This window comes from Neospora caninum, chromosome XI (assembly GCF_000208865.1).
Source record: "Neospora caninum Liverpool complete genome, chromosome XI".
NCBI classification, from domain to species: Eukaryota; Apicomplexa; class Conoidasida; order Eucoccidiorida; family Sarcocystidae; genus Neospora; species Neospora caninum.
In genome coordinates, this window is record NC_018397.1 from 4,637,557 (window position 1) to 4,651,276 (window position 13,720).

Genomic DNA, 13,720 nt, shown 5'->3' on the forward strand with positions numbered 1-13,720 from the left:
ATGCCTTTTCTCCCTTCCTCACCCCCCGCTTCTCATTCTTCCTCTCTGTCTTCCTCGTCTTCTTTGTCTCTCTCGTCTTCTTTGTCTCTCTCGTCTTCTTTGTCTCCCTCGGCGTCTCTGTCTCCCCCGGCTTCTCGTCGGCCTTCTTCCTGTCGGTGTTCTTCCCCCTCTCAAGGAAACGTTCTTTCTCCTCTGACTCCTTCCCTCCCTTCCTTTCTCTTTCTCCTCTCTCTTCTTTCTCTGTCTGCTTTTCTTCCCCTCTCGGTCGTCGCTGCAACGGCTGTCTCTTCGTCCTCGAGCCCCGTCCCCTCCGAAAGTCTCCATCGTCTAGATGCCCCGCCTGCCGGCGAGGTTCTCGTTCGACGGGCCACGCGACTGCAGCGCCAGCAAAGGGCGAAACGTGAAGAAAAGGGAAGTTTAACTTCTCGCCAAGACAAGCACCATCCCCACATCGATGGAGAAAAACGTCTCCCGCTGACAGCTGTCCGAGGCGGCGCTGCGGCAGATCGCGCTCGCGGCGAGGAAAGCAAGGCAGGAGACGATGGAGACTCTTCCGGGATCGGCGCGGGTCTAAGCGCTGCTCTTCGTCTGGGAAAAGGAAACTCAGAGCCCCACCAGTCATCTGCAGGCCGTGCGACTCCTGGAGGTGCGGAGCGAAGGAAACGGAACGCGGTGTTTGGTCTTCCCCGGGCACAGGTCGGCGGAGAGAGAAGGAAGAGTAGAGAGAAAGGGGAGAGCGCGCGACTCCTGGTAGGACGAGGCGGCGCGGTGTCGGAAGCCGAATCGCTGGCCGACGAGAGGAAGGAGACGCTGGAGAGGGCGAGGCGGGGCTCGCTTCGAGCGCCGAGAGAGACTTCAGTGCGGAAGGACGTCGAGGAGTCAAGGTACAAAGAAGGACAGGAGAGGCTGAGAGAATTGCGGGCTGAAGACAACTCTGCTGACGAAACTGATCAAGGGAGTGCAGCAGTGGAGAGGGCCGCGCAGGAGCGGAAACGTGTGGCCGATGAAGGGAAGCACATCGCTCAAGAGGAAGAAGCGAGTGGAAGCAGAAACACGAAGCCGGAAGGAGTGAGTGGCGACGAGGACCAGGCCAGGGAGAATCCAGAGACGGAAAGGGATGAAGCAGGGAAGGGACAGGAACAAAGACGGAGCGACGGAGACGAGAAGAGAGACAGCGCAGAATCCCTCTCGAGTCCCTTTTCGTCGCAGTCCCGAGCCGGTCGGCAGGACGGAGACGTCGGCAAAAAAGGTTTCAGTGAAGGGGCGAAGGCCAGCGTAGGAGATGAAAGGGAAGAAGACGCACCGATGAGCCTCGTTGTTCTTGCTCTCGGGTCCGGCGTGGTCTTCGCCGTGTTCTCCCGGTTCCTCATCAAACAGCGAGAGAAGTTGACCCGCGACAGGTGAGCGCAGAGACAACGCAGAGGAAGTTCAGTCTCGCAGAAGAAAAGACAGCGCAACGGCTTACAAGGCACGGGAACGGCGGCCGAGAAGGAGAAGGAAAGGGCGAAAAGTAACTCAGAAGAGACGCAGTGTGTGTCAAAATCAGTCGACGTATCCAGCGTGAGGCTGCAGTACACTTCAGTCGCCTTGTGCATGCATTTCCATCTCACGGGGTACTGGGCAAGGCTCTCAAGTGGCGATTGTCCTTTCCCCCTCGATGCTGTCGACGTTGCAAAGCCCAGTAACCTCGGGAGCGATGTGCAGTTGATCGTTCGGGTGCATTTTCCGGCTGCCGCCGCAAAACAGGCGTGGGAGGAAACGAAAAGAGCTCCGAAGCGAAGCCCTGGAGAGTGAAGAAGCAGGTCGCAGAGAGCGATCTACTGGCCTTTTCCTCTGTTATTTTGAGGGATCGCCTGCACTCTCTTTCCCCCCCTTGCGGCAGCACAGGAAGGCCCTCGCTCCAATGTGGGCTGACGCCGCGCTGAGCCTGCGCTGTGCTAAGTTTTGCCGGGTTTTCTGTCTTCTCTTTTTCTCGCGAACGGCAACCGTTCGACAGGAGGATTCCGTGTCCTTCCACTTTGCTCTCGGCTGTCTCACTGCCTTGCTTGCCGCCTTGTTTCCTTCCCACCGTTGTGCTTCGGTTTTCCCGATATCGCGTTTGTGGTTGTCTGCAGATACACCCGGCTGGCTCAGCTTTTTGAGTCCTAGAGCGAGACAGGCTCCGCCTGCGTCGCTCTCGCGTTTGCCTTTTTCCAGGTGTCTTTGATCGAGCACGACCGCCAGAGAGACAGAGAGAAAGAGAACGGACTCTTCAAAAAGCGTTTCCTTCTTTTCTGTCATTGCTCCTTCCGTGTGTTCTCGCGTTCTTCCTCTGTTGTTCTTTCTGTGTTTTTCCCTGTTTCACCCTGTTCGCCGCGCGTCTTCTCTGCGTCCGCGCTTCTCAACCGGCGCTGTCTGGTCCCTCTTCGAATCTCATGGAGACCCCCCAACCGAAGTTCCTTTTTCTCGTGTGCCGTTTATCCTGTGCTTCACTCTTGTGGGGCACATGCCGATCCCCCTTCCCTGCGAGGCGACCACAACCCCCATTCTGCTGGAGAGTGGGGAACAGAAAAAGGCTGTTTCGCGTTTTCTGGACCTGAGATGTCGTTTTTGGTCGGAACGCTAGCTCGCGTCAGGCTCCGGGAGAACGGGAACGCATCCTCTCTGGCGCAGATTCCCAAAACCTCCTAAAACCGGATACGCGCACGGGCCCCCACAGGACTAAGCATGGGCGCGCCTCCGTGTAGACAGGAAGTGCACATGGGCGCAACTGTCAAGTGTATAAAAGCGGTAGATGCCTATACGGTTCGCGCCGTGGGAAATCAGGGACTGCAAACAAGTTCCCTTTTGACCGTGTCTCGTCACTTTGCGGGGAACACCAACTGAGTGATCAGCATTGGCCAAGAGGCAGGGATTCGAAATACACCTCAAGGCATATACACATTCATATACACATTCTGCATACAGTAAAGGAATGCACACGGGCATGGACGTTGACATGCAGGACTACGGAAACAAGCAATCCCGAGTTTTTTTTCGTTTACTTTATCTCTCGTCCCTTCTCATTTTCATTTAGTGGGCGGCCGGCAACTGCGCGCTTCGCGGCGAGAGACTTCGTAGAAATAAGACAACTTGAAATAGCGGGATTTCCGGTCATGGAGCTGTAACACGATTTCTCGCCGTCTGTATCGGCAGGTCCGAAGCTGCATGCGTGGAGTTTTTCCTTCGGTGATTCTCCAGCGGGTCTCGCGTCTCTCTTCCGAGGAAAACTCAGAGAGAGAGAAGCATCGGAAGCCTGACAAGAGGCAAAAGAAGAAGTAACCTGAGCAGAAGAGATCAAAGGGAGAGACGGCGAAGAAGGAAGAGAAGAAAAGACACCCAACTCGCCGTTTTTTCTCTTTTTCTCTTTTTCCAGTTCCTTGTGGTATGGAAACGAAGCCGTCCAGAACACAGTTCCTAACGCTGCGGTATCCAAACTGGAGTCTCTCGTTTGTCTTTCTGCCGTATTTTGCTGCTCGTCTGCCGATGGAGGTCGGCCGTCCGTCATGAGGAACTTGATTTCTCGCGCGAACGCGGCACCTCTCATCCTCGCGTTCTCGGCTCTTTCACGCTCTGTGTCTCCATTCGCTTCCCTTTTCCACTGCCATCTGGGTTTCCCCTCTCCATGGGATCCTCCCTTGCTCTCTCTCTCGGCTTCAGCGTCAGCTTCTCTGTCGTCACGTCTGCCTACGTCTCCTGTTCCTCCCACTCTGTGGCTCCTCGCCATCTCTTCGTCTCTTGCTCCTCTAGCTTCCCTCTCTTCTTCTCTTTCTTCTTCTCTTTCTTCTCTCTCGTCAGATTGAACGTCCAGTTGTCGCGCTCTTTCTCTTCGTTTGCCGTGTCCCTTGATCCCGCCTCGGTCCGGCTCTTTTCCCTCACTGTCGCTGTATTCTTCTACGCCTGGTTTCCGGAGTTGTCGCTTATCCACGGAGATTTCGCAGGGTGCATGCGCGTGCCTCGGCTCTGCATTCACTCTGGTATCGGCAATCTTCTTTCTCAAGGACTTCTGAACACAGACGAAGTAGGACGAGCGGTGGTTTCAGATCACTACGTTATTCCCGCCCAGGCGTTCGACTGCGCACAGAACAGGCTACAAACACCCGGATAAACGCATGCGGAGAAACTGGCCGAAACCAAATATACCTTTGTATCGGGCTGCCGAGCTGCTGCAGCCTCGTTACCGTCATGTTTAAATTCTGCTAATCATTTGCATATATGAATATATATATATATATATATATATATATATATATAGCGGCATGCATCTCTGTGTACTGCATGCAACGTTAGAAGCGGAAAAGCTCTAGCTGTATGAGTGAGCCCGTCTGTCTCTGTGTCTGTCCCTATTTATATGACTGCCCATCTGTACCAGTGTACGTAAGTGTGTATGTCTGCATGTACGTATGCATGTATTTGTGTATTTATCAGCGAATAAACTTCTGTGTAGGTATATCTGTCGCCACCCCTGACTGTACCCGTTCCATCGACACCAAGGTGCTACTGTGGTTCTCTCTGTGTGTAGGTTCCACGTGTGATTGGTCGGTTCTACCTGAAGAAGCTGAACGCGTTTCGAAAGACGATCGCGCTCTCTCTTGAGCCGGCGCAGGTGCTGCACAACGCGCGCGAGTTGCGGCGGAAATCTCAAAAACCCCAAACCGCTCTCTTCCCCCGTCAGCTCTGCTGTGCATGCAAATTTGGACGCTCTTCGCAGAGTACCGGTTCTTCGTGCTTCTCTCTCCGTGCTTCTGTAACTCTTCGTTTCGCCTCCGTTGCGCAGGATGCACTCATCTTGGTCTCTTCCTGTTCTTAGAGGGACCAGAGAACTGCTCGTCTCCTTATCCCGACGCCATCTCGCGTTCTGTCTGTACGGCCCCATGGTGAGCTTCGCTCCCTCGTCGCCTTCTTCGCTGCCCTCCACTTCTGCTCTGCGGTTTCCTCGTTCGGCGCCTCCTTCACGTCCTCCACGGTGCGCCGCTTCCTCGCTGTTCTCTGCTTTTTCGCTAAGGGTTTTCCTGCCGCCCAACGTGTCGCAGGCTACTTCAGAAAGACGGTTTCTTCCTTCGTGCCCTTGGAGAAGCTTTCTCCCTCCCGCTGTCCTCCCCTCGCGTTCTTCGGTGGTGGTGCTGTCTGGCGTGGAGACTCCCCGGCTGCCGCCCCCTCCCCGCAGAAGAAACCGTTCGACTGCATGCAGCCGGAAGCCGTTCCCGTCCTGTGTCTGGGTCTCCCGTTTTCGGTGGCTGGCAGCTTCAGTTCCGCGATTCTCTCCTGCCGCTCTGTCTTCTTCATCGGGGTCTGAAGCGGCCACGCCTTGCTCGCACGCGTCCGCGGAAGCCCCGGCCTCGGGGCGATCCTTCTGGGACGGAAAGAGAAAGCGAGAGACCGCGAAAGGCGGGGAATCAGCGGGTGTTGTCGCCAGAAACGGAGACGAGCGAGGCGCCGCAAGAGCAGAAACTGAGGGATCATCCGGCGCGCCGTCGGACTTCCACAGAGAAGACGAGGAAGGAGACGGCAAGGGCGAAGCGTCTAAAGAGGAGCTCGGGTTTCTCTGTGTTGTCTCTTCCGCGTCGAAAGTACAGAGCGCGGACACGGACGAGAGGCATGCAGTGGAGAGCGCGTTGTCTTCGGGCTCTGGCCTTCTTTCCTCTGAAGCTGGGGGAAGCGAAGGCGCGCAGGCAGGACAGCAGGTATCAAGCCTTCTTTGCGCATTCTCCAGGTGGAGAGAAGAGCCCGACCAGAAAGGCGGACTTGGCGGATGCAGAGGCGCAGAAGGCTGCAAACGCGAAAGGAGAGCGCGAAGGCGGACGATTTCGCGCTCCAACAGAGACGGCGAGAAGCCGGCGTGTCGCGGAACTGCTTCCTGGTGTCCCACGGGCGTCCCTCTGAAGAGGAATCCAAAGAGAAGACAAACAGCAGAGAGGCGCTGCTTCCTTGTCATCGCCCTCTTCCGTTCTCTTTGTAGAACGCAGCGGACCCTCGCCGCTGCCCCGCTTTTCCGGGCAGGCTCTTTCTTTCCGTGTGCCTCCTTCGTCGCCTCGATATGGTCCACAGATTTCGCTGCTTCCCCATATCTTTCTGTCCTCGCTTTTGGCCGTCCTTGTGTCTCCCCGCACGGGGCAAGTGTCGACACGTGTGATTCGTCGCGTGTTTTCATTCTCTCTGATTCCCTTGCCTGTTTCTTTTTCCTGCTCGGTTTCGCCGCGAGGCCTCGTACCCGCGCGTGTTTTGCTTCAGAGGCTCTTTCCCTCTTTACCTGATTCGGCGAGCCTTTTGAGTCAGTTGGAGAGTCGCCAGCGTCGCGGTGAAGTCAACCGCCAAGGGGCTCACGGTAGCCACCAAAATAACTCGTGCGTGCCCGTCCTGAAGGCAAGGACCGACAGCAAACCGATAAACGGGGGATGATGCGGAGAGAGGGACTGTGCATGCGAAGAAGGGCGACACGGGAAAACCGGGGACGAGGCCGCGGTCCCGAGGAGAAAAGCTGTCAAAAACGGAACAGGAAACGCCGACACACGGATGCGCCGGGGAACACGCGTCAGGCGTCTCCTTCTCCGGCGAAGTGGGGCACTTCTTTCTGTTTCTCTCGGATTCACCTCTCTTGCGTGTGCTGCCTGATAGGTCGTCGTTTTCGCTCCTTCTTTGGGCCCAGCAAAGCCCGCTTCTCCGCCTCGTTTTATCGGCGTCGGCTCTTCCTCTGCGACTCTCTCTTCGTTGAAGTCTTCGCCTCTCCGTCTTGGTTCCTGCATGCCTGCTTTCTTTCTCGTTCTCCACCTGTCCTTGTCCCTTTCTTTCCCTCTCTTCGTTGTCGCGCGCGTCTCTTGCCCCGCGTTTTCTTCCTTTCTGTCCCCCTTTTCGTTCGCCTACCAGAGCGTTTTTGAGGAGAAATGTGAGTTTCGAGTCTCGCGCCCTCGGCAACGAAGCCTGTTTTCCAGCATCTCTCGGAACCTGCAACTGGCGACTGACGGCAGCGGGTTCCTGTCGGATTGTTTCCGCGCTGTCTCCGCAGACACTCGAGAGGGAAGACGCCAGAGAGCCTGTCCCCTGTCCCCAGCACTGCAGCGATCCTGTAGAAGACAAAAGAGCCGCCGAAGTCGCGGCCCACGAGGAAGTGGAAGCAGAGGTCGGAACCGGGGCCGAAACGGAAGAAACTGAAGCGGATGACGCGAGAACAGACAGAGTAGGTGACGGCAGAGACCAGGAATGCCTCGATATCGAGGAGGGCTGAGCAGGGGCAGAGGCTGAACCCAGAGGAGCAAACGAAGGCGGACGCGGCGAAACAGAAGAAGCTTCGCCATGATTTCGGCGACTGGCAGCCTCCGCAATCACAGCTACGAGTGTGCTGAGACTCTTGTTGATGAAGCAGGCCTATGCAGACAACGGGAAACAGTGCAGAAAGTCTGACGCCTCTGTCCCTCGAGCCCCACGCTCCGGTTCTGTCGGGACACCCCTCGACGAGGTTCAACACAAGCTCTGTCTCTGCTGCAAGTCCAAGCGCGCAGCAAGGGCGGGTGTTCCCGTGTAGGCAGTAGACGTTGCCAGTGCTGACCCATCACCTCATTTAGTATCCTGATTTTTCCCGCCCTCGTACGTTTGTCCATATTTTTGCATGCATGCATGTACCAAAACATGAATATCTGCACATCGCTTCACAGGCCTAGTTGCGCATACGCATACGCGCAGTCAAAAGTAGCTAGGTACTTGGCACGGGTGGGGGAAACGCGTGGCCCGACCTCCTCCATTAGTGTTTTTTCTTCCTTCCTTTTTTCGTTAACAGCCGCCACGGAAAGCCACAAAGACGAAGAGGGAACGGAGGAGACAGGGGCTTCCTGCTGGGGAGTTTGCCGCTCTGCGCCGGCGAGGTCGACTAGGTGGAGAGACGAGCAACAGGTGACGGCAGCGTCGTTGGTAGTCTGCAGAGACCACAGACACCGAATCTAACGCAGACGAAAGTGAGAAGAAGGAAACTCACAAATGCACGAACAGCAACAGAGATGAGAAAAGGAAAAAGGGAGTCGCCGGTGTGAGAGACGTTGTCGAGGCGAATCGTTAGAAGCGCGAGACATGGACACACAGGAGACGAGACTCTCCCGCCCGCCGGCCGCGTTTCTGGTGTACAGGCATCACACGAGTGGAGGCATAAACATGTCGGAGTCCTGGTTGCTTCGCTATGAACGTTTGTCTTCTTTGTTTCTTTTCCGCCTTCCTCTCTTGCTTCTTTTTCCTTGCTCGTGTTTGCCCTCGCGCGGTATCGCGTGGGTCTCACTGTCCGTGTCTCGACGTGGAGAGAGAGGACGGTGTGTGCTCTGGAGCTCGTTGCGTTTTTGGGTGTTTCCCGCATTCGCCTGCGGCGGAGAGCGGCGTGGAAAACGGCGAGGAGCTCCTCAGCCGACTTCACGTGCCTTTCGCTGAGGCCTGCGACGAGGACGCCGCGCTGCGGGTCTTCTCGCAGGACGAGCGTCTGCGCAGAAAAGCAGAGAAGCAAAGAGGAGAGCCTTGGAGACGACGACCGGAAAAAGGAGGTCACCATGGAGGATTGGGAAAGCGAGGAAGCAGCCGCAGACGCAGCGAATCAGGAACTGGGTCTGTGACCCGAGTGGACGGGGCTCCGAAACAGGAAACAGTTAGAAGCAGAAATAGAAGAAAACACAGACAGCGGAAAGACTCCTTGGACACCGGGACGGAAGAAGAGCCACACAATGCCGGGAAGCATCCACCGAGGGCAAACGTGTGGAGTGTAACTCCACTGGAAGCACAAGAGGTTTTCCCTTGAATTCTCTTTCCACGCACAACCGTGAAAGTGAAACGGCATCCACGCGAACACACAGGCAGTCGATGCTTTGCGGCTTCCGCCCTGTGTTTTGAATCAGAGAGACGCGCCGAAGCATCGTGAGAAACTTTTTTTGGGGAGTGTCGACACCGCTTTCCGTCGTCGCTTTTCTGCTTGCCTTAGCTTCGGGCTTCGCGCCGACGGGTCCACGGGGCGCCGGAGCGACAAGGAGATCCCGCAGGCGTTCGCAGTAAATCTCCACGGCGGTTGCGCGGCACTGGAACCTGCAGAGACAAAACCAACCGCATGACAGAGCAAATCACACCGAATCCCGACGAGATCATCAGAACCTGTGCGGAGTCCGCTGGGCTTTCTTGTTTGTCTCTCTGTCTAGCAGGGAAAGGTCTACGGGATAGTGGCAACTGATGGCATCTGTACATCTACCTCCGCTTCGACCCTGTATTCGATAAACCCTTCCCAGAAAGCAGTGCCACACACCTAGCTGCAAACGCGTATAAATCGACGCGCGTCCTTCTGTGCATGAACTGGCCCAACCTTTCGTCTATTAATCTATGTGTATAACTATATATATATATATATATATATATATATATTTATATGCAGACGTGTATCACATATATGACCAAATAGTTTCGGATGTCGGCATGTAGCTCAGTGTTTGGGCTTTCGTGTCGGAGTGTGGCGAGGAAGAGACCAACTGGAAGGCAGGCGATTGCGACGTCTTGTCGCGAAGGCGATCGAAAAGGAAGAAACAGACGCGGCTCAAGAGGCCTCGTTGCGGATGTTTACGTAGAGACCGGAGCGCCTCGGGGGGACCAATCATTGTGTGGGTTTTGCCGCTTCCTGTTGCGCCGTACCTGGAACGAAATAACAAAAACCGGTAAAGGCGACCTTGAGCATGGTTCGGGGCAAACCAAAGTGCATGCATCAAAGCATAAGGCACGAGAGGAAATGAAAGAAGAACCAGAAGGGCCAGAGGGAAATCGGACAAGAAAACAACGAAACTGACGATTAGGAAGGCATGATGAACATGCACACCCACATATACGCAGTTATACAGGTAGATGCGTGAATACACTTACACAGAAATACATATACATGCAAATACATCGGTACATTTATTTCTCTTTGCCTGCAGACACATTTATTTATACGCGTCAACCCAAACACATGCAGACACTTCGGAATGCGCATATGTGCACATATGGCTAGATTGTCTACAGCCATATTTGTTTCTGAGCCGTGGTTGTGTCTTTCCTCCTCGCGGATCCTCTGCACTTACACAATCAGAGAGGCATTGATACCGTTGAGGACAGCCAGTGCCGCCGGAAGTCCAGCTTGTCGAAAGGCATCTTCTTGAGTGGCTGCTTCATCCAGAACCCCGTCAACGTGAAACACGTGCACTTTTCCGCACTTTCCTTTTCTGTCTAGGATCTCTTTTTGTGCCCCTTTCGTCGCGCCCTGCTTTCTCTCCTCCACATCCTGCGGCATACGTACACCCCATCGAGACGCGGGCTCACAGCGATCTCTCCCGTCTTGGCCAGCTGCGCCAATGCCTTTACCAAAAGCAGACTGAGAAAGGGTGACAACGGCACAGGTGGTCTGGTGCTCTTCGTGGGGTGCAGCCGAGGCACGGGAAGGCAGGGATAGTTCATCTCCTTTTGCTGGAGGTTCGGAGTCGTCCGACTCTGCGAGTTTAGGGGGACCAGCTTGTCGGAAGCTGATGACCCGCCTTCGATCGCTTCCATCTACAGGTGTGCGAACACGCACTAGAACAGAAACAACGGAGCCATCCAGAGCAGCCATTAACCGCGCAAAAGGCACAAGCGAGAAAAACACGGAAGAGAAAACGAAACGCAGGCTAGCAGGGGGGGGGGGGGAGTTCAGCTGATGCGTGTTGCCTCAAGAAAAGACGGAGACAGCAGGCGAGACGGACCGAGGGAAACAAGCGACGCTTTTTGTCCGAAGCCGCTAAGAAGAACTTTCCATAGCGTAAGGAAGAAGAAATATCGGCTGCATTAGACCAGGCTCCCGTCCCAGACTGAGAGACGGTACAGGTTGTCGTTTTTTCAAGGGAAAGCAAGATAACCACAGCAATCAGCACAGGCCGATGATCTGATGGACGGAGGTGCGGTTTTGACGACGAAACCCTGTGCCATATAAACTGGCAGACAGCGAATGAGGAAAACGGAGACGCAAGGGTGTTTTCATGTCTTTCTCATTCTTCATCATTTTCCTCCTCCTGAGTGCTCCACCACATGGCCGCAGAAGGTCAAGGCTGCAGGCACCTCAGCGCGGACAGGAACGGCGTTTTCAGATGAAAACTCGAGGATCGCTGGATATCCGGAAGGAATTTACATTTTCCACACCACGACGGCCAAACGGACAGCCTTAGTGAATTTGTAGCGATTGGCTCTCTGCTCTTATCCCATGAGGTAACACTCTCTTATTGACGCCGGTGTGAAGGCTACTGCGTCATATCGGGCGAGGACACTGCTGTGTAAATTTCCTACAGAAGAGATGTGACAACAGTTGAGTGTACGACTAGAAATCATGCATTGACAAATCGTGTGCACGAGGAGACTCGTCGCGCCCGTTTTTATGAGCTGTTATCTTTGATCACTGCAGAAGGGACAGAATCGGTCGGACCCAAAAACGTGGAATGCTCTCCTGTGCAGCATGCATTGACATCAGTGATCAGATCATCCCTCTCTGTCAGCGATATTTCCCTTTCCCCCCCTCATTCCTCTCGTACCTACTTTTCTCCACAGAAAGAACAACGAAAGAGAGAGGGCTTTTTTCTCACGTGAGCATTTGTGGGACAGGTGGATTCATTCTCCTTCACAAAACAACAACGAGGACGCAGCGATCCAGTTGAACTCTTCTGGAATTGCTTCTCCATCGAAAAAACGGAATGAAAAAGGTGCCACAAAGCGGCAGAGAGCTCGTCCCTTATTCTCTGAGGGTCGTTCACTCCCAGGATCGCAACTAGAAACGGGGTCTCGTTGCCCGAATTGCGGCCCTGTATTCCGCACGACTCCACTGACATATGGCCGGTACGACCTTGCATTTCTGTCGTTCCACAAGGGTAAGGGGTCTGAATCTGTCAAGCATGTGTAGGGGGCTTCGACTGCGGCATTGAGACTCGAAGGGATGCTCTTTCCTTGCGCAGATCGTATCTAGAGTGGCAAACCGTAGGAGCCCGAGTGCTGGTAAAGAGAAAGATGCTACGGAGCTCGAGAGAAAAGCTCGACCTGGGGATGCAGCTACAGTGCGGGACTCACACACAAGCGCGTTTAAAAACGTTTCATCCTGGGTGTATCGTAAACGTAGGGTCTCTCCTAGTGATTTTGAACGACGAATCTCCAGATCTACGTCACGGCAAACGTGAAAATCTCCCTGCAACACGAACCGTATGCGACAACAGATCGACGTCCCGGTTGGTAAGGCTGTTTCTCAGGCCTTAGCTCCTTTGTTTCATTCCCCTTTTCGGGAAATCCGAACACTTCTGCCATCATGTTTCTTTGGAAAACTGTCGGTACGCGTCTCGCGTCGCCAGTGGCTACTCGAAGACGCAACCCACCCCATTTTTCTAGGAGACTGGAGACAGGCACAGTTTCACTGTGTGCAGGTTTATGCCTATGCTCATGCGCATATTTATGTGTACTGTTCAGGAGGTACCAACGGGAAGTAAGCTGCGATCCTTTTTTGTCGACATCAAACGGTTCCGTTTCACCGCCAGAGTAGATGAGCGCACGCTCCCCTTTCCGTAGAAAAAGTCCCGCGTTTCTGGTTTCCTTCCTCCATAAGCCCTTCAAAATGTGTCCCCACACGCCGGCTTGCCGCTCCCTTTTCTTTGCTTGCTGTTCCTAGCAAATCAGTCAAGCATCAACTGCTTCTTGGACCGAAGGCTGGTGAGGTGTACGGACAGCCGACCGGAGGGAAAAAACTGCAAACAAATGTGCGATGGCGTATCGCCTGTGAATAGCGGCACATAAACACAGATTTCTAAACACCGATATATGCGTTTTCGACCACAAACGCCCTCCGAATATAAATCTACTCGCATTTCCTCCCCGCTGGATAGACCTCAGAGAAATATCTGTACGCAAGACATCCCAACCGTGTCACTGCAATCGTTCCTGTCTTTCCCCCCAGTAGAAGACAAACCATGGAAGAAGAGACGCAGACAACCCGTTCTCCTTCAAAGCTGTACGTTTCTGTTGCAAACTGCAGGAAAAAGGTAGAAGAATGAAGGGAAAACACCGTAAGCGGTTTCCTTCCACACTATGGAGTGTGAAGGAGGGTGAGAAGCGGTCGAGACTACCGGAGAAAAGTGAGGTTCTGCGCGCTGAAGCTTGGCGTTGCATGCGCCCTCCACTCCGATACAGCACAGGACCTTCCTCAAATCCTTTTCAATCAGCTACTGTGGCGATGTGCTCACTCTTCCTCTGTTTTTTAAGAGGGCGATTTCCTCTCGTTTGTTTCCCTCTTTTGGTTTCTGTCCCGATGCTTCCGTGAATCCTAGTACACACTTCGCTTCTACTGTCCGAGACTAGCGGCATAGGTCATCTTTTCTCTCAAGTTTCTCAGTTTCTCTCGGTGTTTCAACAGCAGGGCCGCCTCACACTTTGGGGTTTCTCTCGAGGTTAACAAAGAACGGTTTCTTTCTTTTCCTTTTCCCTGCTTGTGTGCCTTACTGGAGATTCTTCCTTGTCTGGCTTTTGTCCTTGTCGGTGCGTGTCGCCGGACGCCCCGATTGACGGGGCCTTGTTTTTCGCGTCTCCGCTGGTCCTCGTTTCTCCACTCCGGCACTTCACAGATGCGTTTCCTCCCTTCCTCACGGACTCTCCGTGGACATACACTCCCCGCTTTCCCAGCACCTGGCTTTCGTGTCCTCTCCATCGCCTATGTGAT

At 54.4% G+C, this 13,720-nt stretch overlaps 2 protein-coding genes across 2 annotated transcripts; one reads left to right on the forward strand and one right to left on the reverse strand.

The window, feature by feature from the left end:
- On the forward strand, window positions 1–2,148 carry NCLIV_058480 (hypothetical protein; the record flags this gene model as incomplete). Its single annotated transcript, XM_003885404.1, has 2 exons — window positions 1–1,400; window positions 2,115–2,148. 2 exons carry the CDS (start codon window positions 1–3, stop codon window positions 2,146–2,148), a joined length of 1,434 nt encoding a protein of 477 aa, XP_003885453.1.
- A 1,917-nt stretch (window positions 2,149–4,065) lies between these two features.
- NCLIV_058490 (Kif18a protein, related) lies at window positions 4,066–10,609 on the reverse strand (the record flags this gene model as incomplete). Its single annotated transcript, XM_003885405.1, has 8 exons — window positions 4,066–4,092; window positions 4,568–5,897; window positions 6,269–6,375; window positions 6,880–7,380; window positions 7,746–7,925; window positions 8,279–8,473; window positions 8,985–9,066; window positions 10,086–10,609. 8 exons carry the CDS (start codon window positions 10,607–10,609, stop codon window positions 4,066–4,068), a joined length of 2,946 nt encoding a protein of 981 aa, XP_003885454.1.
- Between the last annotated feature and the right edge of the window lie 3,111 nt (window positions 10,610–13,720).